The following is a 25,252-nucleotide window of genomic DNA, read 5'->3' as shown; positions in this document are numbered from 1 at the left end:
CTACAGCTGTTGTAACATGCAGCGATTTACATCAACTGGCTTATGTTGAAATATTCTCTAAGTGGATGCAACAAATCTGCGTAATGCTGATTTATCGAGCGTGGGCTTAAAATGGCGTGTCACGTGATACAGTTTTCTTGTTCCGGTTAGAAAACGCAGATTATACGAGGTATACGAATGCAATGCAGCGTTTTTGCAACTAATTTGTGTTCTCTTTGCGAATTTTGGTCGATTCGCGGTGGGTTGTTTTGCTCCAGCTACATCGTAATGTCTGTATCATATCTGGTTCGTGTGCCTAGGTTAAGATCTTCCTCTAATTGACAATTGTGGTAACTGGATTGATGCGCGTAAATCTTTAATTTCTTTTCTTTTGTCTAAGGTCCAAAATTTTTTTGGGATTTTTTTTACAAACCCAAAACGCTTCCGGTTGTATATTTGGGTTTTCCTGTAGCAACAACAGTCAGACGACTATATCACATTAGCAACGTCCAAAAGCCATCAGTTCTAGTCTATCACTTTTCACTTGCTAGTTCAAACTAAGTTCAAACTACCACATTTGACAATTTTGAAGTACTGACGTCTCACAAATCTTTTTTTGATATTTAATTATTCATTATTTACAACATACAACCTACAACAACACAAATGACAACCTCCTCCTACGCTGAATTAGTCGCCAGTCTTTCCTCCGAAGACATTAGATCCCAGTGGCCAGAAATCACTCCATTGAAGAAGATTTCCGGTATTCCTAGATCTTCAGGATCAGAAATCACCTCTGTATCAAGCAGAGACACAGAAATCTTTGACGGTCACGATGAAGAACAGATCAGATTGATGGAAGAGTTATGTATTGTCTTGGACAATGACGACAAGCCAGTTGGCGCCGGAACCAAGAAGTTATGCCACTTGATGGAAAATATCAACGGTGGATTATTACACAGAGCCTTTTCTGTTTTCTTATTCAATGAAGACGGCAAGTTATTGTTGCAACAACGTGCCGACGAAAAGATCACCTTTCCTGCCATGTGGACCAACACCTGTTGCTCCCATCCTTTGTGTGTTCCTAAGGAATTAGGTGTTGACGACGACTCCGACAGTGGTGCCATCAACAGATTGGATGTTGCCATCAAGGGCGCTAAATTTGCAGCCCAAAGAAAATTGGACCACGAATTGGGTATCGCCTACGCTGACACTCCTGTGGAAAACTTTACATATTTGACTAGAATCCATTATAAGTCCGCCAGTGGTGACGAAAGCTCGAGATGGGGTGAACACGAAATAGATTATATCTTGATCTTAAAAACCAAGAATGATATCAAGATCAATGCCAACTACAATGAAGTCAAAGATTACAAGTACGTTGATGCCCAAGAATTAAAAGACATGTTTCAAGACAAATCATTGGTGTTTACTCCATGGTTCAAATTGATTTGTCAAGATTTCTTGTTCAAGTGGTGGGGCAACTTGGACAATTTAGAACAATTCCAAGATGACAAGATTCACCGTTTACTTTAGCATAGACTTCTTTCGTATTTCCTATAGTTTTCTAATATAATATTTAACGAACAGCGAGTTTTACTGTGGTGAATTGAGCATTACCGTCAAGTGGGGTATGGCCCGAGTCAGATGACCTCGTGAGGCGTTTTCTAGTGGTCGGACCACAGTCTGAGCAAAATACAAAAAAAATTTTTTTTTTTATTATTGCATCTGTAGGCTGTTCGCCCTTGTTGTAGTACAAAATTGACAGCCATAAAAAGATTTACCTCATTGATTACTAAATTTATCCCTTATACGTGCTCTTTTAAGCATAACTAACTATGTTATCTATACAGACCAACTTGCTTAAAAAGCAATCTTGCATATTTGTTAGATCCTTGGCAACAGCCACTGCTGCCACACCGGGACCTACTCCCGTGTCCAGAAGAAGACCAACCAAATTCTCAGATAAACTCAATAAAGGACCATCCTTTGATGATTTCGTGAGCGGGAAAGCCCAGGACATGCTTGAAGACCCATTGGAAGCTGCACGTAAAGATCCCAACCAAAGATTACCTAGCTGGTTAAAAGTGCCCATTCCCAAGGGTAAATCGTTCCACAATGTCAAAAACGACGTGCGAGAATTGAAATTAGCCACCGTGTGTGAAGAAGCTAAATGTCCTAATATCGGTGAATGTTGGGGTGGTAAGAAGTCAGAAGCTACTGCTACAATTATGCTTATGGGGGATACATGTACCAGAGGGTGTCGTTTCTGTAGTGTCAAGACAAACAGAGCGCCAGCTCCTCCTGATCCAAAGGAACCGGAAAACACCGCCGAGGCAATCAGTAGATGGGGGTTGGGGTACGTTGTATTGACCACTGTCGATAGAGACGATTTAATAGATGGTGGTGCCAACCATTTGGCGGAAACTGTGAGGAAGATTAAACAAAAGGCACCACAAATTCTTGTGGAAGTCTTGAGTGGTGATTTCAGAGGGGATTTGGATATGGTTAACATATTGGCTACTTCAGGTTTGGATGTGTACGCCCATAACTTGGAAACTGTCGAAGATTTGACTCCTCATGTCAGAGATCGTCGTGCTACATACCGTCAGTCATTGGCCGTATTGGAAAGAGCCAAACAAGCTAAACCTACGTTGGTGACGAAAACCTCATTGATGCTTGGGTTTGGTGAAACTGACGACCAGGTTATGAGAACCTTGAAGGATTTGCGTTCAGTCGGATGTGATGTGGTGACATTTGGTCAGTACATGAGACCAACCAAGAGACACATGAAGGTGGTTGAGTATGTCACTCCTGAGAAGTTTGATTATTGGAGAGATGTTGCTTTGGAAATGGGATTCCTTTATGTTGCTAGTGGACCATTGGTGAGATCTTCATACAAGGCTGGAGAAGCATTTATTGAGAATGTCATTAAAAAGAGAAGACACAATGTGGGAGAGGCGCCAAGATTGGAACAAGAAATAAAGCCAGCCCTTTTTAGTAAGGCATAATGTAGATAGACGAATAAACCGAATTATAATATCAGATACCAGATCTATGTAGAATGACTAGATCTAGTAATAGCAATCAGTTGTTATGACGAATAACGCGAAAATGGGATGTCGCGTGGGGACGAATGCCGCAAAAACAAAAAATAATCCCACCACCCCTTTGAGGGTTTTGAGTATGAAATTTCATAGTCAAATTTTCCAAAACAAGTACTATTTTGATCCCTATTGTTATTGGTGGGGTCGTTCAAGTTCTTTTTCCAACGTTTTCCACATTTTTCAGATTAATCGACACGACAACACATCGGTGTCTTTCTGTAATACGTAAATCGTCCACCGTTGCCTCCAGATCATTCCCAGATCAAACATCCGATCTGTTGCCCCAGTACTATTTATAGTTTGCATTTTCGGTGACCACCACACCAGCTATCACACACCCACACCCACACCCACATCCACATCCACACACCGACAACCACACCATGTCCAGTCTTAGAGACACGCTCGCCCGTCATAACGACAGCGAAGATTCATTAATCGAACAGTTTGAAACTACCTTGACTATAAGACCATCCACGGCCGAATACGAAGAAGATGAAATCAATGACATCTCCATAGATCATACTGTGTTAAGAGATTCCACCATAAACTATACCCGTGACCACAGCATTGTTGACATCTCTGAATTAGAAGAAAATGAACGCATTCTGGAGCAGATCCCCAAGTTCAAGACCAATAGAAGGTATAGTTTGCTCCCACGATACAGTGTTATTAAGACCGTCGAGGAAGAACAAGAAGAACCAAAACAGGAAGAAATCGAGTTTAAGAAAACACCTAGTCCAAGTTTAGAAGATTATTACAGTCGACAGAAAGTAGACCCAAAGTACAAGGATGTGTTGAGACCTTCATTATTGATTGATGAATCGTTGAGCAAGTACCAAAAGACATTCACGGACTTTCTCGATTCCAATCCTCATATTGAGAAAGAATCTCCGAGATTTAAAAACGACCAGGATCGAACTTTGATCATCTTGTCTCCGTATTCTTCAGAACATGCATTTGGACGTAAATGGGTCACCAAGTCGTACTTGTCAACGATTTTTGAACGACCACAGCGATTATTGGCCAGTTGTATCGGGGTAGCTAGTGCCGTCACCATGTTTCCCTTCTACTACAAAGTCATCAATTCTGAAAAGCGAGGCTCGATATTTGCATCCCATGTGAGAAAAATCCATGGTCGTAACTGGCCCAAGAAATTGTTTGAATTGTGCTTGGAATCTCATGAAAAATTACAAGCGGACCAATTGGAAGTCCCTGATGATTGGAACACGGGTGATATATACCTTAATCCAAGAACAATTAACGCTATTGAAGGTGTCATTGGAACTATTGAGCATGCAGTTGACTCGTTATTCCATAAACCTAGTATAAGGCAACAACAGCCACCACCACCACCACCATCATCACAACAACAACAAAAACAAAAACAAAAACAAGCCAATCATAATTTAGTGTTTGTCGTGATCAGACCACCGGGTCACCACAGTCACGCCTGTTTACCCAGTGGATTCTGTTTATTAAACAATGTCCAAATTGGAATCGAATATGCGTTTGAGAAGTATGGCGTTACTCACTGTGCCATTTTAGATATTGATTTACATCACGGTGATGGAAGTCAAGACATTTGTTGGGAACGTGCCGGATTCACGGGTGATTACGGTAAGGACGAGAATGACGAAATTACTGATCCTAAACTGAATCCTCGTGATGAGTACGGTAAGCGATTCGCCACCTATCCTAAAGTTGGATATTTTTCATTGCATGATATCAAGTCATATCCTACCGAATTGGGATACGCCACCAAGGAAAATATCAAGAATGCATCAACATGTATCATGGATCATGATTTGAACATTTGGAACGTCCATTTACAAGAATGGAACACCGAAGATGAATTCTACAAACATTATCAAACTAAATATGTCACCATTTTAAATCGGGCTAATCAATTTCTTAATTCTGCCAAGAAACAATATGACGAAGAGTATCAGAAATATCTTGATCAATTGAGTAAATACAACAAGTATTTGTTCAAGCCCCATTTGTATAATGGTGGACAACCACTCACCAAGCCAACTCCACCACCACCTTTTAAACCCTTGATTGCCATCTCTGCCGGGTTTGATGCTTCTGAGTATGAAAACCCGCAGATGCAAAGACACGGTATTAACGTTCCTACTTCGTTTTATGCCAAGTTCACCCAAGATGTAGTCAAATTAGCCAAGATCCACACCAATGGAAAAGTCATATCTTTTTTGGAAGGTGGCTATTCCGATGGAGCGTTATCCACTGGTATTTTCTCGCATTTGATTGGGTTAAACAATGACGAAGAATTGCTTTGGAATCATACCTGGGGATCCGAGCAAGTCATGCGCGAATTGATCAAGGGATGCAAAAAGAATTGGAAACCGTACAAGAAACCCAATAGTGATATCACCATTTGGGCCAATGAGGTGATTAAATTAGGACGGTCAATGATGCCCAATGCTGTTTTACCTAGTAATTTTGTGTATCTGTACCAGCCGGAAGCCAAGGATATTCCTGTTAATAAAATGGTTAAGGAGCTTTTGGACAGTAACGGCAAAGATCTGGTCATATCTACTAGTCCCTTGAAGGTTGACCCGGTTGATGACAGAAAGGTTATGAGACATACTAGATCTTACTATAAGAAGATTAGAGAAGGCGACGACGAGGAATATTAATTGTAATAGTGTATACCCGCTATATTTATTAAAACAAAATATATATACATATATACTTGAACCAATAAACACCAGCGGAAAAATGGGGGACTCTCTAGATCGTAAATCAATAATTAGCGGTTATGCGCCAGGGCCAGAATGTAATTGTAAAACGGTAGAAAAGAAACCTCCACAAAGGTTTTACCGAGGATTCTACAGAACTAGAGCGCATTGTTCAACAGTTTCTGTAAATCATCAGACTTTGGTTGTCTTGACACAGCTATGGCGTTATAAGCCTCAAAAGGAACTAAAACCTGCGTTAGAGTTCGTCAGGCTGACCATGACAGAAAATCCGGTTAAAAAATTACTTTAAACAGTAAACAAAATGTCACGAATCGCTAGTTCATGTTAGATGCTGATGGGTTAATGTACCGAGTTTGAAGGAAAAGAATAGCCCAAATGGTTCTAGATTGTAATCTAGACTATTGTTGCCGGCCTTACCTGGACTGGAATGGTCCAAGAAGTTTCCATGACCTTTAGTTTACTTGGTTGGGAGTCGTATAAAAAAAATTTACATAGTGGGGAAAAATCGGTCGTGTAAAATTTATATGCAGGGGAGGGTAAAAATTTCTGGGGGTGGAGTTGTTCTTCAGCCAGTGACCAAAGAAGGTCCGCCCTGTAAGAGGAATACACGCCTTTTACCGCTTAGAAAGGACATGGCTTTGAATAGTCGATACTATTTAAATCAATTTCTAATTTTCCAAAACATAGTTTTTGTTCATGCCATTGGACGATAGCATGGTTACACATAGTTAAGATTTTTCTCTTTCTTTTTTTTTTTGTATTTTTTTTTTTTTTGCTCTCCTTTAATTTTTTGGTTCTTATTTTCACAAAAGTTTTAAAAGCGCAGAAGATCTCACTTACGAAAGAAAACACGTATAAACAACTAGCAACCTAACTACTGGTAGTATACAACTTGGTATATTTTATATGTACAACTGACTGGCGCATCAACAGTTATTTGCATTAGATTACGCTGGAAAAAGGTCTGTTTACTTTCTGTCTTTCTTACTTTCATTCCACAACCAACTGAGCTGTCTCAGACAACCACCCATTCATTTTTTTTTTAACTTGATCTGATAGCCATTACAGCCACGAGTCCCACATCCCAGTGAATATAACGAACAAGCTAATATAGTCTGAATTAATCACGGCGATCACTCCCACCAGCATCCTACCGCCCTCGTCCCAACATGATAAGCACACCTCGCCCGATAACTACACTGGAACCCCAGGAGTACACCCCCTGTGATCCTCAATTTGATCGTTCCCATTTGACTGATTCACAATACATTGAACAGCTCGTCTTTGAAAATAAAGAATTGAAAGCATTGTTGGAGAAGCAAAACAAGCTTCTACATTCGTTGAACGAAGAACTAAAACGAGCCAAGGCTAGTCAACAACACAATAACACTCCTCATGAGGACTCACACCCAGCAAATGGATCCGTGGACACACCGCATAAAGCACCAACTTCATTGCCACCACAACCTCACAAATTGCTTCCTGCAATGGTAACTAATGCGACACAATTATCTCCGGTAACATCTCCTGTGTCGCAAAAATCACCCAGATCAACCAGGTTTGACGAGACACCATCATCTCCTACCCAACGAAGAAGATATCAACAAGAACTTCAAACACAACCACCTACGATTTACGAAGACAGGTCGACTTCTGGCTCCCCTAGTCAAATCCCCATGAGGTCTTCTAGAAGAAGAGAAAACACCAACAACATGAATATCGAAAATAGTACCAGTGACACTACTGGTAATAATAATAATAATAATAATAACAACAACAACAACAATAATAATAATAATAACAACAACAATAACAACAGTAATAACGAATTCAAAAGGCACTCAAGTGGTTCAATTAGCTCCGGAGTTAATAACAATAATACAATTGATGCAAATATACTTGATTCTTACACTGGCAAGAGTAGCTCTGAATCATTATTATCACCTTATGAACACAATAATGCCTCGGTAGAGGCTAGTGTTGAAAAAGTGCCATCCAAGGATCACCTGAGTACTACTGTTGATCTCGAAGCTACCAAGGATACAACTAGTGATTTTGCCGATAATGATAGTTCTAAAATCAAGGAACATTCTGTGCCAGTTTCAATCAATTCAACTAGTACAGTTGATGCCACAACCACATCGACAGTAAACAAAATATATCTGCAAGATAGGGGACTTTCACGAAGTTCAAGTAGCGTTGGGTCAACTTATAAATCATCAAGAATCAAACTTCCAACTAGTAACGTTCCCAAGAATCGAGAAGTTGAAGATAACAAACAAGCCGAATTGGGTTCGTTAAAATCACCCAATATGTTTATTACTCATCCAGGAACAGCTCGATATGAAACTCCTCCTGGTCAAGCCGTACCTAGTTTTGCCCCTAGATCCGAAGTTCCTGCTACTCCTGAAGCATTTAATGATAGCAAGATTGGTATGAATGTAACTCCAATCCCTCATCCATTAGTCAATGACGAAAAAGAAGGCCGTTCTCATATTTCATCTCCACTCCAAGGTTCATTCACTCATAATTCTCCAGCATTGGCACCTCCATATGAACCAGAAAGACCATCTCATACTACACCAACTATATCATCCCATAGTGTTTATTCCACTGCTGATCCTCAAACGCCTGGATCTTCTTTTCATGTTTTACAGTCCCCCAATACCGAAACTGAAGAATCTAATTTGTTTATTAAACCAGAAGAATTCAATACCATTTTTATATCAGTTGTATCCACAATAACCGTCAATTCAGCCCATCAAACATCAAAAAAGAGCGATGATCCAAATATCACCATGACCATCAATGATCGTGAAACCAATAAGGAAATGTGGAGAATTAGAAAAACATATTCTCAAATGATGTCATTTGATAATGAAATCAGACCCATTGTGGAATACTTTGGATTACCGGCATTACCGGAAAAGGGGTTATTCTTATCCACCACCCCATCAAAAGTTGAAATGAGACGATCCATAGTTCAAAATTACTTCAATACTATTTTCTTGATGCCTCATATTCCTCACATGGTTGTTTTCCGAATCTGTAAATTCCTATCATTAGATTTTGTCAATCCATTGGATGATTTCAAGAGTGGTGCTCGTAAGGAAGGGTTCTTGATTAGAAAATACAAGGGATTGGGAAGTAATTGGAAAATTAGATGGTGTCAAGTTGATGGACCTTTCCTTGAAATTTACGAAAACCCTGGTGGATTAATATTGGAACAAATAAAACTTCGAGGAGCACAAATTGGAAAGCAGTCTTCTGATTCAGTAGCTGAAGATAAAGGGTATCGTCATGCATTTGTCATTATGGAACCACAAAAGTCTCTGAAGTTGCAATCCTCTTTACCAAAGCATTTCTTTTGTGCCGAAACCGATGAAGAGCGTGATGATTGGGTTTCAGCCTTAGTTGAATACAATGATCCTAGCCAAGATGATTATGAAATATCACCAGTACAAAACTTTGACCATAGTTATTTGGATACTCCGGCATCATCCCGATATGAGGGCAACCACATTGATGAATTAGAATCGAGAAAATACTTAGGTGGTGGTCAACAACATAGTGTTAGCTCGTTTGATCAATTATCTACAAACACGTCATTTTCGAATGAAGAAATGAGTATTAGCAAGGATACTACCCCATCTCTGAAGAAACCTAAAAAGAGAAGTATATTCCCATTCAGCAGAGGCAATATCAAGGGAACAATTTTAGAGAACAGTACAGATGACTTGGAGAGTACATCAACTGTAGTTGCCCTGGGTCCACCACCTTTACCACAGCAACAACCAGGCGACGTTTCCATGCAGCATTATTTGAACCAATTGAGTCTTGATGCTGATGTAGCCAAATCTATTTTTGGAAGAAATGTTGAAGTTGCATATGAATTATCCAATCATGATTTTATGGGGAGACAAATCCCTAGCATATGTTATAGATGTCTTGATTATTTGAATAAAACTGGAGCAATTTTTGAAGAAGGTATCTTCCGATTAAGTGGTTCTGCATCGACTATCCGTCAATTAAAGGATCAATTCAATACGCAATACGATTTGGATTTGTTAAAGTGTGCCTTAAAACCAGATATTCACACTGTTGCCGGCTTGTTCAAGTCGTACCTTCGAGAATTACCAAATCCAATCTTGGGATTGAATGCTTATTCCCATTTGAATGGGGTAATTTTGCATAATACGTCGTCAATGCCTCCATCGTCAATTGCTGCAATCTTTAGAGATTATTTCAATGATCCAGAGAATGTTGATAAGATTCATTATGATATAACTTATGTGATTTTCAAATTTTTGAGACAAGTGATTAGTCAACATCCAATTAATAGGATGAATTTAAGAAATGTCTGTATTGTGTTTGTTCCCACCTTGAATATATCATTGGAAGTATTGAGTACATTCTTGGTTGACTTTGAATGTATTTTTGAAAATGGGAAGCCGATCCTGGATGCCAATCGAGAAGTTTTGGATGTTAATATTCCTAATTTCTAGAAACTATTTATGACTGTTTTTATTCTTTTTTTTTAATGAAGTTTGTCGTTGTATTATTTTATATTTTAGTTCTTGGGTAGATTTCGAAATGTACGTATTAATATGTGTTACAGTAATAGAAGAGATTCTATGAAAGGTAATAGCGTCTGTTGTTAACATCAAACAAGTTTACAATTAAAGCAAAAAGATGTAATATTCATAAACATAAAAGGAAGAAAAGATGTTTTTGACTATGTTGAGAAGGTATCACTTATAATACTGCAATAACGCAAAGCAATATAATAATGCTATAAGAAACAAATGAAGCACCGGTATATTGTTTAGCATCGTTAACTATTACAGTATCAAGTTGTTGATTTGAATGCTGGAAAGGTTTTCGTGTTGTTTGTGAAGAAAGAAGCTGTCCTTGTTGTGAACCGAAAGTAACTGGTGACCCAGGAGAATATATGACTTCAACTTGGCCATTTTCCCTGGTGCATGTTGAATACTTTGCATTAGGTTCATTGGAATGAGCAACTATAGAGTGATAATATGTTTTGGTAGTAGAGACAACAACTGCCTTTCTTGTGCAAGTCGACAACTCACAAATAGTAGTGAAAATGGTATTGATAGCAGTCTCAATTATGGTATTTACTTGCATCAAAGGAGATTCAGTCACGTTTGAAGAGTCGGTATTTGTACTGGTGTTATTTGCAATGCTCCTCCAAGTATCTGAAATGTCTATTCTTGTATCCATAGTTGTTTCTAACACAGTAGTGATACTTGTATCCAAGGTATCAGTAGTTGATTCTTCACTTGTATCGAAGTCATCTATCTCCATTGTTTCTATCGTATCAATATCAGTGATATTACTTGTGTCTAAGTCATCTACTTCAGATGTGGTTTCAACTTCAGATGTAGTTTCAACTTCAGATGTGGATTCTACTTCAGATGTACTTTCAACTTCAGATGTGGATTCTACTTCAGATGTGGATTCTACTTCAGATGTACTTTCAACTTCAGATGTGGATTCTACTTCAGATGTGGATTCTACTTCAGATGTACTTTCAACTTCAGATGTGTCAGAGTTACTGCTTTTCAATATTGTTGGTTCTTCTTTATCTTGGTTCTTTCTATTCTCAAACAAGACTTGGGGATAGTGATAATTTTCACTTCCAGGTTGTGGACAACTATGTTCGTAAGTGTACAGCATTAAACCATCTCTACACTTGTATTGGATCTCAAAAGGAGTCGACTTCAACTTCAAAAACCACTGGTTTTCCAGATAGATCTCTGTTTTCATCACCCATTTCACAAAAAAGTGATATATATCTTCACATAACTGGATGTCCTGGCTCTTTATTACAATTTTATTTCCTAGATAGTCACCTGGTGTTTTCAAGTTATTGATAACCACATCTTGTACTATACAATCATCGAATGTACCAGCATCAAGTTCAAACTCTAATGTCACAAGACATGCATTATCTATATCCGTCAATATAGCAGCATCCACAAACTCGAACTTCTTAACAGTAGGTTGCATTTCAGAGTCTTGCAGCTCACACGTTGCTTTAATGGAATTCACTTCAAATGTTGAAAAACGGTATGAAGGAAGTTTCTCCACGGTTTCAATGGCAAGGCAATCAGCAGGTACTTTCACTTGCAGAGAATCATAAACATCACCGTTCTGTAAACAACGATTGGTGTAAGTAAACTCAATCTCATTACAGTCCGGTTTGCACTCTTCTCCATATAAGATCAAGGTGAATGGACTATTACATTTGCTACTTGGATCCCCTGGACATTCGGTACCTGACATTACCCAACTGATAGTATAATGTATTTTCCTAACGCTTATTGGCTCACCTATGTCAGATGCAAGAATTTTCAATTCCTCAGGATAATTTTCAGGGGCTTCAAAGTCTTTAATTGTGATTCCTAGGAAGAAACCAGAGAACTTAGGTGTAATAAAGTCTACTGTAACAATGTATGCATTGTCTATTTCCAGTGCCTTTTCAAAATGGATGATTGTAAGATAACTAAGTGGTTTATCTGGGGTTAGGTTGGTATTAAATTTACACCAGTCTTCAACCGTGCGGTCAACATTACAGGTGGATATTGGCTGTGGCAAGTCATGTGTGGTTGTAATTGATATTTGGCAATGATTTTCAGGAAGAACAATTATAGGAAGATAACCTGATAAGTTATCTATATCATCTGATTGACAAGCATGTTTGAAAATGAAATTCTCGGGATTCATCTCATTCTCAGTATCACTTGGTATCTTTCCATGCACCACAATATCAAATGGAGTAGAGCAAATTCCTTGATCACATGGTGTTCCTGTCATGACCCAAGTAGCAGTATAAACAATGGTATCTACAAATATAGGACTGTTTGGCGAACGAGATATAGTCTTTTGTGTTCCATCGGTAAAGACAAGGTCAATTTCATCTAAAACGAATGAGTTATAAATACCAACCTCTAATTCTACCGAAACCACGTAATCGTCTGATTCATCAAAAATTTTTTCAACTGAAGTAAACCTAAACTGCCTTAGTTGTACCAGTGAATCATCTGGTATAGTAGGTTTGATTGTATCACAAATTTCTTTTCCTACTTTGACAGAACATGTATCCAATCCTTCTTCCACTTCCAGATATTCGATTGTTTCTTTCACATGTGGCGTGGAACACTGTTGATCAAGCAATATAGACCGAGGGGTATAAATCCAAAACAAATTTGTACCATCACAGATTCTGGAAACCAAAATTGTGAGGTCAGATATTTGGGGAATTCCAAAGTCATTCTTGTTGGCACTTAGATCAACCTTAACCCTAAATTTTGGGTAGAACTCTACTATATTTATATCCGAATGCGTAACATAACTTGTCTGTATGATATCCATAGTGACATATCCCATACTCAAGCATGTTTCATCTGTGAAATCGAAATCTATTGATAAGTAATACTCATTGTCGCCCACCATTTCAGCGGAATAAACATTATAATGTGTATCTTCAGATACATGATGGAAATGTACCGGGCACGAGTCATAGACTTCATCAACTAAGTCTAATACTGGTAAATCTGCAATAGCTATTGCAAAATATATGAATAATAATAATAAAGGTCTTGACATTTTCAAGCTTCTGTGAAAAATTAAGAAGATACTAATTATGAATAAGATGATCATATCAGAAATTACTATATTTATGGTGTTTCTGCCAAATATATTTGGTCTCAAGTGATTTTCTTGTATCGTCTTATAACAGTCCCGGTAAAAACACCAAGGGAGTGGGAGAGGTAATATTAAATCTGGGCAAGCATTGGAAAACAGCCCATTTTAAATGTTTGCTTAAAGTGATTGTTAAAATATAATCCCTGTGATAGGATCTTTTAGATTTCCTTTTTTTTAAAAAATGGTTTATCTATTAGTTTAAATGCACCGCTATAATGTTTTATAATATTTATGAAAGTTATAATCAGTATTATATACCCTGTGTGAAATCTCAAATGAAAACCTAGTGTAATCTATATCTTGGATTTGATCAGAAAATGATATTTTCCAAGACATGAACCCAAGAAAAAAAACGTGTATCCTACCATTCCGTGTTATTTACATTTTGAAAACAAGTTGTTTGGATAGAATTTTCTAGTATTGGATAAATATTGTGCAATCAATACAACAAAAGGAGTAATGTCTAATCAGCTCTAATGAGTAAGCACTTTAGGAGGCAGGGGTCATCTTTGATACAAATTTTAGAAAGCAGTGGACGAGAAGTACTAAAAATAGCCAAGACTTGGTTGTATGTTTGGTTGCGAGTGGTTTCCCAGGAATTTACCCAATAATAATCTAAACATTTCAACCAAGAATAACCTAGTAATTTTTCTTCTGTCTGTTTATTATTAACGTGGATATATGAATGTTAAATGTTTTTCAAGTGATTTGAGCTAGAGAATTTTTTGGGTGCAAAAAAAAAAACAAAAAACAAATTCTGGAAATAGAAAGGTGGCACAACACGAATATGTAAATTACACCTTACAAATACGAGATAATAATGAAATCTTTATTTAGTATCAAAAAAACTAAGCATTGCATGATGAACTCATTGTAGAATTTATTTTTAGAGCTAACCAAGAATTGTTTTTGAATGGAATTCTGACGCGGATTTCATTTTTACAAATCGAAGTAAAAGTCTAGGCAATGAAATTTCCGTATCCCTAACAAATATAAAATATTATTAATTATAATTTTAATTATATTGATCACCAAAGATCAGTTGGTTTATTTAGCTTTTTTTTCGGTTCAGTCAATATATTGTATTGTGTCATTTTTCGAAGAAATTTGATCATGTACAGAATAACTTTCCATGCAGGAATGAGATCATAATTCCGATCACACTAAATTTATATGCACAGCCACAGCAGTTACTCGGGAAAAAAATTCGTTATGGAATTACTGGCAGAATGATCATCAAAAATAAAACCTACAAGCGATTATAAAACGGGTAGAATAATCATTTCGTTTTCTAATTTAAATTTTAAAACACTATTATCAATTTCAAATTTATAATTATACAATAAAATACAAAATGTCAGGAGTCCCACGAAGTCCCGCTGGTTCATTAGGTGCAATGGCTGCAAGAAAAATCAGGCAGCATAAAGAACTTAAGAAACTTAAAAAGGAAAGACCAGATTTGGTCGTTGAAGATGATGCAAAGAAACATAGATGCGTAATTATGTAGTTTAGAGTAATACTTAATACATGTTTATAATGACCAAACTAATAGAATGTACAAATTATCTAATGTTCTGTAAGGATGGTGACAGTACAAATACAAATTAAATTTGTGAATGTTCTAGAATGTTCTTGATGTATACCATGAGGATTCAATAAAGTGGTCCACATGACACACCATGATTACGGGATATTGCAAAATCCATGATGTCACTAAGGAATTTGTACCCAAAGAACATCTTCGGATTATGCATGTAATCGTCCGCGCATAAAAAAATATTTTATTTTTATTATTGTATAAACCTTCAACGTATGATTCCAAGGATCCCCCCCCCTCCCCTCCCCCACGAAATGACCCCTCGGTCACGATCTGTAACTACAATGATATCATTACTTGCAATGAGGGCTGTGTTTTAGTGGATGCAATAACATATATAAATACTGTGATTCCACCCTTGGATATCTAAATTGTTATTTCTTTTTCATCAAACAATTTTAAATAACTATTATTACAAATTTAACTTTAGAATATTCGCTACATAATGTTGGATGATTACAACGATATACCAAGAAACTCCACCGCTGGTTTAGGTGCTATGCTTGCTAGAGCAATTAGAAACAGAAAGAAAAAGAAGGAATTCTATAAGAAATATCCTGAATTAAAAGAAGAGAAGAAATAATTTCAGAAGCAAGGGAAAGATGAAAGGAAATATAGTTTAAACATACCTTTCTCCCCTATTTATACATAGACTGTCATAAATATACATAATTTTATTACATTACAAACTTTGTAAATACTTTAAATGGATAAGTTACTGTGTAGTTACCATTCACTCTCACCTGTAGCTTTATGGAATACATAATCCTTACCATCTATGTTGGCAATACCTTCCTTCAAGTTAGATTTCCATTTGTTTTTGATACGTTGAACTTTATCATAGAGACATAACATGATTTGACCTTCTTGGTCTCCATCTTCTTCGTCGGATCTTTCACTGTCAAATTCATCATCTAAATCCGAATTGATATCATCAGAATCGTTAAACATGTCCCCATCATCATCATCGTCATCATTACCAAGGTCAACGTCTTCACCAATGTCACCATCGACTTGTGGTATTTTGGTCTTTTTGTTTTTCTTTTTTAAAGTATTTATAAACTTATCAGCAGAATCTGTATATATCGTGAATTCAAATGTACCATCAGCTTGATTTATTCTTGGAAGAATCAATCCTGAGTCGTCCTCTTCTTTCTTTGACATTACTGGCAATTCAATGCCCATACTGGTCGTTGTATTGTACGATAATTGAACATCTGGCAACTCCAATTCTGAGCCATTGTTGGCAATATCAGTAGTAGTAGGAACATCTCCCAAATCAGAAACATTTCCAAGACCATCAAGGACGTTATTGCTGGCAGTACCATTGGTATTCAGTTGAACATCATCTTGGTGATCTTCATCATGGTGTTCTTCATATTCTTCATCCCATGAAAATTTAGCCACCCCTGTTTGACTTAATTTCTCACACCATATTTTTCTCAATTCTTGTAATGTAGATTCATCAATAGCATTGTTTTCAAAATCTTGCCTTGAATCATTGATCACGTCTTCAATGATTGTTTCGTATAACTTACTAGCTTCTGCGTTTGACATTCTTGATATATTATTTTCTGTTTATGTAATGTATCTTTTTTGTATCTTCCTGTTGGATAATATTTTTTTTTTAAAAAAAAAGCTCTATTAGATTCTATAATTAATTTGGTTTGATGTTGTACGTTTAACCCTTTCGCTTTTATATATTACAACTTCGAACTGGATATGAGGAAATAAAAATCAACAATCACAAATACTTTTTCCACTAGCAACAAATTATGATTCTAATGTGAAAATGAAAATGAAAATGAAAATGAAAAGAACAGATAGGATATACTGGAGTACGATTCGACCTTTGTGTTCTACTGCCCACCTTGTCTTAATAATCAAAGGGTTTTTTTTTTTGTCAAGTGTTTTTGAATTTCGGTTTGCTCTTTCAGGAAAGAATTGAGAAAGCAAAAAAATAGGTCACGTGAAAGTATTACCCGGTTACAAACATATTAATATATTCTAGCTATCTAAAACACTACTTATTAGGACTTCTATGTCGTGATCCGGATGTTTGACTTTCATAAATTTCAGTCATTTTCTTCATTTCGCTGGTCATGTGATTGACTTTTCTCTTTAACAACTCCGCTTCTCTTTCAGCTGCCTTTTTATCGCGAATTAGACCATCTCGTTCTCGTTCAAAATGAACTTTAACTTCACCCAATTTCTTTGCATGTTTTTCAGAATATTCATGATGTAAATATTGGGCAAGACGATTGAATTCTTGATCTGCTTCTGCTTGAGACGTTTCAAGTTTTTCTTGAAGTCTTTGTATTTCCTTGGCATGGTCCCGGGAAAGAGTTTCAATTTGCTTATGCAAATCCTCGACTTCTTCGTTATTATGTTCTCTTGATTCGGTTACAGCTTGTACCAATTCGTTTAACTTGATCATGTCATCAGAAATGATTTGATCTTTTTCTTCAACAAGCGCAGTCTTGTCTTTAACTAGGGTTTCAAGACGGGTTATTTCCTCTTTCAACAAAGCAGCTTCTGAATCTAAATCTTCAATTTTAAACTCGAGCTTTTTATTAAGTTGTTTGAATTCCTCAAGTTGCGCTCCTAATTGGATTGAATTCTCCTTTTCTCGTTCCTCCTTCTGTCTGGTTTCTTCAAGTTCTTGTTCTAGGTCTGCAATTCGATTATTGGTGATCTCGTCGTATTCCTTTATCAACTTTTCGTTCTCTTGATTTGCTGCTGTTAATTTTTCTTTTTCCATTGTCAATTGTTCATTTGTAGTTGTTAATTGTTCAACTTCAGTTTCAAACTTCAAAAGATGGGTCTTCAAATCCTCATTTTTACCATTGGCCTCGCTGAGATCGGTCGATACATCATCTAATTGGTTCCTCAATTCATCATTAGTATCTTTTAATTCTTGATAGGTTTGATTCAATTGTTCGTATTTATCTTTCCATTCCGACGATTCAGTCTCAAGTTTCCCTTGTAAGTCGTCATTTTGAGTTTGAATTTCGTTTCTTTCTTTAATCAAGCTATCAATTTGATTGGCATATTTTTCATTCAAATCATTCATTTCAATCAAATCATCTTTTAAATGTTGAATTTCCTCAACTTTGTTGGTCAAATCTGTAAATTGTGATTCCACTTGTGTTAACTCATTCAGTTTTCTTGACAACTCTTGTGATAATTGAAATACAGAACTTTCTTTAATCTTGAAGCTTTTAGTTAAAGAAGCTAATTCGCGTTCATTGTGCTTCAATTGGATAGATAGAACTCGTTCGATATTCACCAATTCACCATTTGTTTTCTTTAATTCGCGCAATTGGTGTTGGTGTTCAACCAAGTTACCCTGTAACTTATTCACTTGTTCACTTAAAAGCTGAATAGTGTCATCACGGGTCTTTATGTCCTGGATTAACTCCTCATTACGTTTACTATTCTCTTGTTGTATCTTGTTCATTTGTTCAATGGAAAATAACGGCCTGGAATTAGGTGACATTAAGAAATTGATAGTTGGTTCATTTTCTAAACGGTGGATAGTTTCGTCGTCATAATAGTCAACATTCTCGTCAAGCTGTTTCTGTTTCAATGGGCTGGTACTATCCAATGATTTGTCAATTTCTTCTTTATTTTTTAAATCTAAATTGCCATTAATTCTGGAGATCTGGTTAGTGCCTGGACTCTTGGCTACAGGCTCGGTGTATCTTTGTGGAGTAACATAATCAATATGTACATGGTCTTGTATGATTTTATTGAGCTGAGTATGATCAAAAGCATGGAGTTTGGTATCAGCCGGTTTATCCGTCTCGAGTTCTTCATTATCAGAAGAGTCAATAACAAGTGGGCTTGAAGTTTCTTCGTGGCTAGATGCTGGTTTCGAAAATCTTTCTACTAGATCATCTAAAATAACGTCGTCGTCGTCGTCATCATTGTTGTTGTTGTTGTTGTTGTCATCATCACCTTGTTCAATCACCTCACTCTCAGCACTAGTTACAAGCTTTGCTATTTTCCTCAATGGTTCGTCCTTGTGTTTCAGAGGACGCTTGATTGGTGAACTTAGAGCTTCGGCTTCATCTTCGTTGTCTTCGTCGTCTCCTTCCTCACCTCCTAAATGCTTAGGTTGTCTATTTTCTTTTCCCAACTTTTCAAATTGGCTATCTAAAAGAAGCTTGGATCGTTTGATGCTATCCAAGTTACTTATGCCCTGGTTAACATATGGACTGGTCATGGGGTCTCTCCTGGATTTAACATCAATCAATGGTGTATTAACTAACGATCGTCTCTTGTGTCCAAATGTGTTTCTGCGTGCTTCGTGTTTAGCATGAAGACCGTGTGGATGCTGGATTAGGACAACATCGTTTTTGCTGGGGTTGCGGATTGGAGGCGTTTCCACGGGCTTGAGGTTGATCTTTACTGGCGATAAGGTTTCGTCAATGATATGTTTTGTATGATGGGTATGTTTCCTAGATGGTGATATTATAGGAGTTGTCATTTTCAGTGGAATAAAGGAGCAAACCGTGGGTGATGTTTATGGAAATTTTGTAGAAATAAACAGACGAACAAATTGGGTGTTGTGGTAAAAATGGATGAGACGCGTATACGAAAATAAAAAATTTGAAATAGTCCACAAAATCAACCAGTGGTAATTTCGAGGGGGAGGGTGTTGCTTTTTTTTTAAACTAGAGAATTTTCTCGTGTGTTTGTTTTCACGGTGGTGTGTGTATTGTTACAGAATGTGAGAACAATACTACGTAAGTGAATATGTTAAAGGGAGGTATATAAAAAAAAAACATTGATACTAAATAACCGAAATAAATAACTAATCATAAACGTAAACTATCTAAATAAATCTTACCATTGGAACGTCAATCAAACTACAGTTGTAGTGGCAGCAATGGAACTCAGACCCAGGGATTGAGTGTAGTCATCAGTAGACGATTCTATTTCCGTTGTAGGTTCTGCTGCTGATTCGGTAGTGGCAGCAGCTGTGGTAGGTGCTGGATTCTCAGTTGACACATTTGCAACGGAGGTTTCAGCAGCGCTAGTGGTGGCGATTGGAGCCTCCGCCATCTCAATTGGAGATTGAGATTCAGCAACTTCGGTAGTAGGGACCAGATTTTCAGTAGTTACATTAGTGGTTGGTGATTCAGTGGCATCTGTGGTTGGAGTTGGACTATCAGTAGTAACCTCAGCAATAGATGATTCTGCGGCTTCACTGGTAGTTGCGACATTATCAGTAGTTGCATTTGCAGTAGAAGTTTCATCGATATCGGTCGTAGTAGCTGGAGCATCAGAAGTTTCATTTACAATTGATGTTTCAGAAGTCTCTGGCGTAGAAATTGGATCTGCGAATATTGAGTTGGCGAGTGATTCGCTCTTTGTTGTAGTAGATGGATCTTCAGACGTTGCACTTGATGATGTGGCAATTTCGGTGGTGGCAGTTGAAGATTCGTTATCCTTAGTTGAACTTGAGGATTTAGAAACTGGAACAACAGATGAAGAGCTAGGTACAGCTTCAGCACTAGGAGTATCATCATTTTGAACAGAAGAAGTTGGAGTTTGGGATGAAGATTGAGTGATGGTTGTTGTTCCTTGCATCGTTGAAGTTACTGCAACCCAGGTGGTTACTGTGGTTGTTGAATCTTCATTTAAAGTAAACTCGGCAGAAATAGGGTATGATGAAGTAACGACTGAACTAGTTGTAATAACAGAAGTCATTGGATCTGATGATGATGATGATGCTGCTGCTGCTGATGAAGAAGCAGTAACTGTAACTGTAACTGTGGTTGGGATACAGTAGGGGATATCGGATGAGGAAGATAAGGCTGATTTGCCAGCCTTAGAAGAAGTTTTAGCTGGTTTAACAGCTTTGGAAGAAGCCTTGCTTGAATTATCTTGAGCAACAGGACTAGGATCAGCACTATCAGAGCTAGTAGCTTCAGCAACTGTAGATGTAACTGGATCATCTTCAGTAAGAACTCTAACAGAACCATCTGGAGCAGTAACGGTGATAAACTTAGTAATGGTATATGTGGTGGTTTGATCTTCGGAAGTTTCAGCTACTTCTGAAGTAGCAGATGTAGTAGTAGCTGGAGGATCTGAAGTTGTTGGCTTGGGGTCTTTTTTGACCTCTTTGGCTTTTGGTGTCACAGCTGGGGTGTCTGAGGAAGTCACACTGGATACAGTAACGACAGAAGAAGTGCTTTCATCAGAACTTGTGATAGTTTCTGTGAATGTCAGTGGAACTGCTTCTGCACTTGGATCGACAGAAGATACGGGGTCAGCACTACTTGAGGAAGATTCCATGGCACCAGTTGAAGTCAATTCACTTGATTCTGGTTCAGTGGCAGAGGAGTCATTCTCTAAAAGTCCCTCTACAGCTGGAGGTGCGGAAGTGGTAATTGCATCAGTCAGTTCAGCAGAAGATAAATCTGTTGAAGATGGAACAACAAACAGCTCTTCAGAAGATAAATCTGTTGATGATGACACAGTTTCAGTTGAAGGTAACACGGTTGATACAGGATCAGTTTCAGCACTGGATGAGAATTCAGTTGATTCGAGGAGATCATTCATGAACAATCCAGTTGATGCTGGCTCAGTTGCAACACTCGAAGTTCCGTTAGTGGCTAATGGAGCTTGAAGTGCTGTTGATGTGGAAATAGGCTGTTTCAGAGCCTCTATTTTTCCTGCTGGTGAAACGGTTGGTTCTGCAATAAGAACACTTGATGATGATTGCCCTGCAGAAGTTGAAACCAACTCTGTTGAGGACGAATCGTCTCTTTTCATGAAAGGAAAGTTAAATGGGGCGGCATTGACTGCAGTCGAAGCCAATAGTAGCAAATAAAACGAACGCATAGTGTAAAAAAGTCAAACAGTGGAGGTGTTTTAAAGTAAGGAACGGACGCGATTAATAAAAACGCAAAGTAGTTGAACTTCTTTAGACTTAAGGTGATGGTAAAGATAAAAACGGGTCCAAAATTTTTATTGGCGATAATTTGTTCTAATTATATAATGCATCCCCAAGCGCAGCGTATCTTAAACTTCTTTGTTTCTCGTAGGAATGTGTTTCAGAATAATTCACCAGATCGGAACCACCCAGAGAACATTTAATTTTGCGGCAATTGGAACTATTGCAGTATGGATGTTAAGCAATATTTTTGTTTTTATTTTGACGATCGAAAGGAGTTGCTCTAAAACAAAAAAATAATTTTGACGCGCGTCTCAGGGTACAACGTCTAAAATGTCTAAGTTTTAATTATGGTGGTAACGAGGCAATGCATAGTGACATAATTTTTATTGTCGTATCTAAAAAGGGGGTACAACAATGCAGAAATTGAATGCATCATTTGTATCTGAAACAGGTTAAATTTATTAAACAACCGCTAGCATCACGTGGTGCCAGTTAAAATTAGTAGTTACATCTCGGCTCGACACAATAAGAACTGCGCCAGTAAAGGTCAAGAAAAAGAAACGCAGATAGGGTTAATCACAATGGTTTCTCCAACAAATTATTGTCATCTTGGTTCGGGTTAGAAAGTACGAGGATGGAATATGTTTTGAGAGAATTTCGTGTCTAAGTTCAATGGTAGAATGTGATGTCATGACCTATAAGACGATGGTCCAAAGTTTTCAAATCACTGGAATCAAAACAATAACAATTCTTTATATCAATTTGTCAATAAAGCGTCCAAATATAGAAATAGCAATGGAATCCCTACACCAAGGAATTTCTGTGAGCTTTCTAAATTGTCATGCAGCCATTAAATGTTAATTGTTAGGCTAATTTCTCTCGGCACTAACTTTGTTGTCAGTCCAATAATGACTTTCCTTGAAACTGTTTACATTTCTGAAATTCAGATATGGAATTGTTTCAAATCATGTAAGAACTGGTGATCACATATTCTTTTCACGTCACTATGGTACACTAATCCTTTGAATGGGGCGATGTTGGGCTTGTTCCAAAAAAAAAAAACTCGACCTCTGACAGTTCTCATTGACAAATACCTAAAGTAATATTTCTAAAACATTGGGAATTCTGACATTCCATGATCCATATGATACTATTTCTAGATGTTTTCCTAATTCTTGCCAAATTTTTTTTGGTTTTGGGGGAGGTAGGGGTGGGGCATTAAAGTCCACAACTAGCATTATGGCATAGCCACTTGAAAAATTAACAAAATCGAATGATTTATGACTCACAGTGGCTATTGTTATGTTCTAGGTGTATTTATAGAAAAAAAAATCATTCACTCCACACTATAGATCAGGTTGTGGCGTATTAACTCCGTCTAAAACCGTTGTAAACTATACAGTCGATATGTGAAATGAACGATCCAGGTGTTCCGTAAGCCATTATGACTGATTATGGGGGACTAATGTTGCAAAAAAAAACAAGCGAGCCACGATTGCGAAATCATTACTAATCCGATAAGGTCCATAGGAATTTATTGACCCGATAGAGTTTATCGTCCGTTGAGCATCGGTGGTTTTTTAATTATAGTTACCGTTTTTGGAAATCTCGCTCGGAGTCAAATTGCGCACGATTTCGTTTTTTGTGTGGTGGATTTTTTTTCGCAGCCACACTTTGATGCTTTTTCCAGTAGAAATTGCAACAATATGGTGTGGGGAGGGGTGTGGAAAGGGTGAACACTTACTCATATTACCGACTAGACTGTTATTATGGCTTGGAAGTGAAATACTATAAATACAGTTGTAATTCCTTTTCTTTCGACTGGCTAATTCTCTTCTTCCTATTAAGATCAAATCTTATAAATCACACAAGATGGCCCCAGCTGTTTACAATAAATATCCAAGAGCCCTTTTCGGAGGAAGCAAGCTTGAAACCGATGCTAAAGGTAACGTTGTCGTTGCTCCTGAATCTCGTGCTAAGATTAACAAGGACGTTGAAGATTTCTTACCAACCTGGAACAAGGAAGAACACTATGAACCATACAAGTTTCATGAATACCATGACCCAGCTCTTAGAGCTAACCCAAGTTTCCCAAACTTGTTGGCTAATGCTGAAACCAAGAACATTTCTCCAAAGTTAGGTACTGAAATTAAGGGTGTTCAATTATCTCAATTGAACGATGCTGGTAGAGATGAATTAGCTTTGCTTGCTCATCAAAGAGGTGTTCTTGTCTTCAGAGACCAAGATTTTGTCTCCAAGGGTCCACAACACTTTGTTGATTATGTCAAGTACTTTGGTAACCCACACATCCACCCAACTTCAGGTCGTCCAAAGGATGTTGCCAACATTCACGTTATTTTATCTGGTGACACCAAGGAAGATCCATTTTCTACTAAGACTAACTTGGTCGGTTTCCATTCTGATGTTTCTTATGAATTGCAACCAACTGCTCTTTCTTTCCTTACTGTTACCAACCTTCCAGCTGGTGGAGGTGGTGACACTGTTTTTGCTGACAGTGCTGAAGCCTACAACCGTTTATCTCCAAAGTTCAAGGATATCTTGGAAAACTTGAATGCTGTCCACAGTGCTGTTGAACAAGCCAACTTCTCCCTTGTTAAGGGTGGTGTTGTCAGAAGAGATCCAGTTGAAAACGTTCACCCAATTGTTAGAACCACTCCATTAGGTAAGAAGGTCTTGTTTGTTAACAAGGGTTTCACCAGAAGAATTGAAGGTTTAAAGGTTGAAGAATCCGAAGCTCTTCTTAACTTCTTGTTTGACCACGTTGCCAAGGCCCATGATCTCCAAATCAGAGCTAACTGGGAAAAGGACACCGTTGTCGTTTTCGACAACAGAGTCGTCAACCACTCTGCTATTTTAGATTTCGATACCACCGAATCTAGATTGATTGCTAGATCTTCTGCTCAAGGTGAACGTCCAGTTCATAATCTTAAGGATTTAAACAAACCTGATGAAAACCATCTTTTCGAAGGTCCTGAATACTTAGGAAACAAATTAAGTGATTTGAAATTGGCTTAATTTTCTGTGGTTTGATATTACAGTTAGAGTTTATAAGTAAAATATATGTTTTGAAACTTTTGAAGTATAATTAAATGTAGATCCAATTTCAGCTGAAGTTGTATATTTGTAAAATATTTCCTTCTGGTTCTCCTTTGTTGTTTTGCTCTACTTCAGATAATTCTGTAAC

The 25,252-nt window shown here is 37.5% G+C and overlaps 8 protein-coding genes across 8 annotated transcripts; 5 read left to right on the top strand and 3 right to left on the bottom strand. All coding sequences in view use genetic code 12, as the record gives it.

Annotated features, from left to right (window-relative positions):
• Window positions 1-431: 431 nt before the first annotated feature.
• IDI1 (isopentenyl-diphosphate delta-isomerase) lies at window positions 432-1,641 on the top strand (the record flags this gene model as incomplete). The annotated part of the gene is made up of 1 exon (XM_007372754.1): window positions 432-1,641. The coding sequence occupies one exon, from the start codon at window positions 646-648 to the stop codon at window positions 1,513-1,515; it is 870 nt and encodes a 289-aa protein (XP_007372816.1).
• Window positions 1,642-1,817: 176 nt separating this feature from the next.
• Window positions 1,818-2,990, top strand: LAB5 (putative lipoate synthase; the record flags this gene model as incomplete). The annotated part of the gene is made up of 1 exon (XM_007372753.1): window positions 1,818-2,990. The coding sequence occupies one exon, from the start codon at window positions 1,818-1,820 to the stop codon at window positions 2,988-2,990; it is 1,173 nt and encodes a 390-aa protein (XP_007372815.1).
• A 479-nt stretch (window positions 2,991-3,469) lies between these two features.
• Window positions 3,470-5,749, top strand: HOS3 (histone deacetylase; the record flags this gene model as incomplete). The annotated part of the gene is made up of 1 exon (XM_007372752.1): window positions 3,470-5,749. The coding sequence occupies one exon, from the start codon at window positions 3,470-3,472 to the stop codon at window positions 5,747-5,749; it is 2,280 nt and encodes a 759-aa protein (XP_007372814.1).
• Window positions 5,750-9,251: 3,502 nt separating this feature from the next.
• On the top strand, window positions 9,252-10,449 carry BEM3 (Bem3p; the record flags this gene model as incomplete). Its single annotated transcript, XM_007372751.1, has 1 exon — window positions 9,252-10,449. The coding sequence occupies one exon, from the start codon at window positions 9,724-9,726 to the stop codon at window positions 10,315-10,317; it is 594 nt and encodes a 197-aa protein (XP_007372813.1).
• A 118-nt stretch (window positions 10,450-10,567) lies between these two features.
• SPAPADRAFT_48396 (uncharacterized protein) lies at window positions 10,568-13,441 on the bottom strand (the record flags this gene model as incomplete). The annotated part of the gene is made up of 1 exon (XM_007372750.1): window positions 10,568-13,441. One exon carries the CDS (start codon window positions 13,439-13,441, stop codon window positions 10,568-10,570), a length of 2,874 nt encoding a protein of 957 aa, XP_007372812.1.
• A 2,083-nt stretch (window positions 13,442-15,524) lies between these two features.
• SPAPADRAFT_58617 (transcription initiation factor IIA large subunit) lies at window positions 15,525-17,014 on the bottom strand (the record flags this gene model as incomplete). Its single annotated transcript, XM_007372749.1, has 1 exon — window positions 15,525-17,014. The coding sequence occupies one exon, from the start codon at window positions 16,692-16,694 to the stop codon at window positions 15,864-15,866; it is 831 nt and encodes a 276-aa protein (XP_007372811.1).
• A 109-nt stretch (window positions 17,015-17,123) lies between these two features.
• Window positions 17,124-22,093, bottom strand: SPAPADRAFT_64526 (uncharacterized protein; the record flags this gene model as incomplete). Its single annotated transcript, XM_007372748.1, has 1 exon — window positions 17,124-22,093. The coding sequence occupies one exon, from the start codon at window positions 19,627-19,629 to the stop codon at window positions 17,161-17,163; it is 2,469 nt and encodes an 822-aa protein (XP_007372810.1).
• A 1,681-nt stretch (window positions 22,094-23,774) lies between these two features.
• SPAPADRAFT_58613 (TauD/TfdA dioxygenase family protein) lies at window positions 23,775-25,144 on the top strand (the record flags this gene model as incomplete). The annotated part of the gene is made up of 1 exon (XM_007372747.1): window positions 23,775-25,144. The coding sequence occupies one exon, from the start codon at window positions 23,920-23,922 to the stop codon at window positions 25,081-25,083; it is 1,164 nt and encodes a 387-aa protein (XP_007372809.1).
• Between the last annotated feature and the right edge of the window lie 108 nt (window positions 25,145-25,252).

The sequence above is a fragment of the Spathaspora passalidarum genome (assembly GCF_000223485.1).
Source record: "Spathaspora passalidarum NRRL Y-27907 unplaced genomic scaffold SPAPAscaffold_1, whole genome shotgun sequence".
NCBI classification, from domain to species: Eukaryota; Fungi; Ascomycota; class Pichiomycetes; order Serinales; family Debaryomycetaceae; genus Spathaspora; species Spathaspora passalidarum.
Note: the sequence above shows the minus strand (reverse complement) of the source record. Positions and strands in the feature narration are given on the sequence as shown.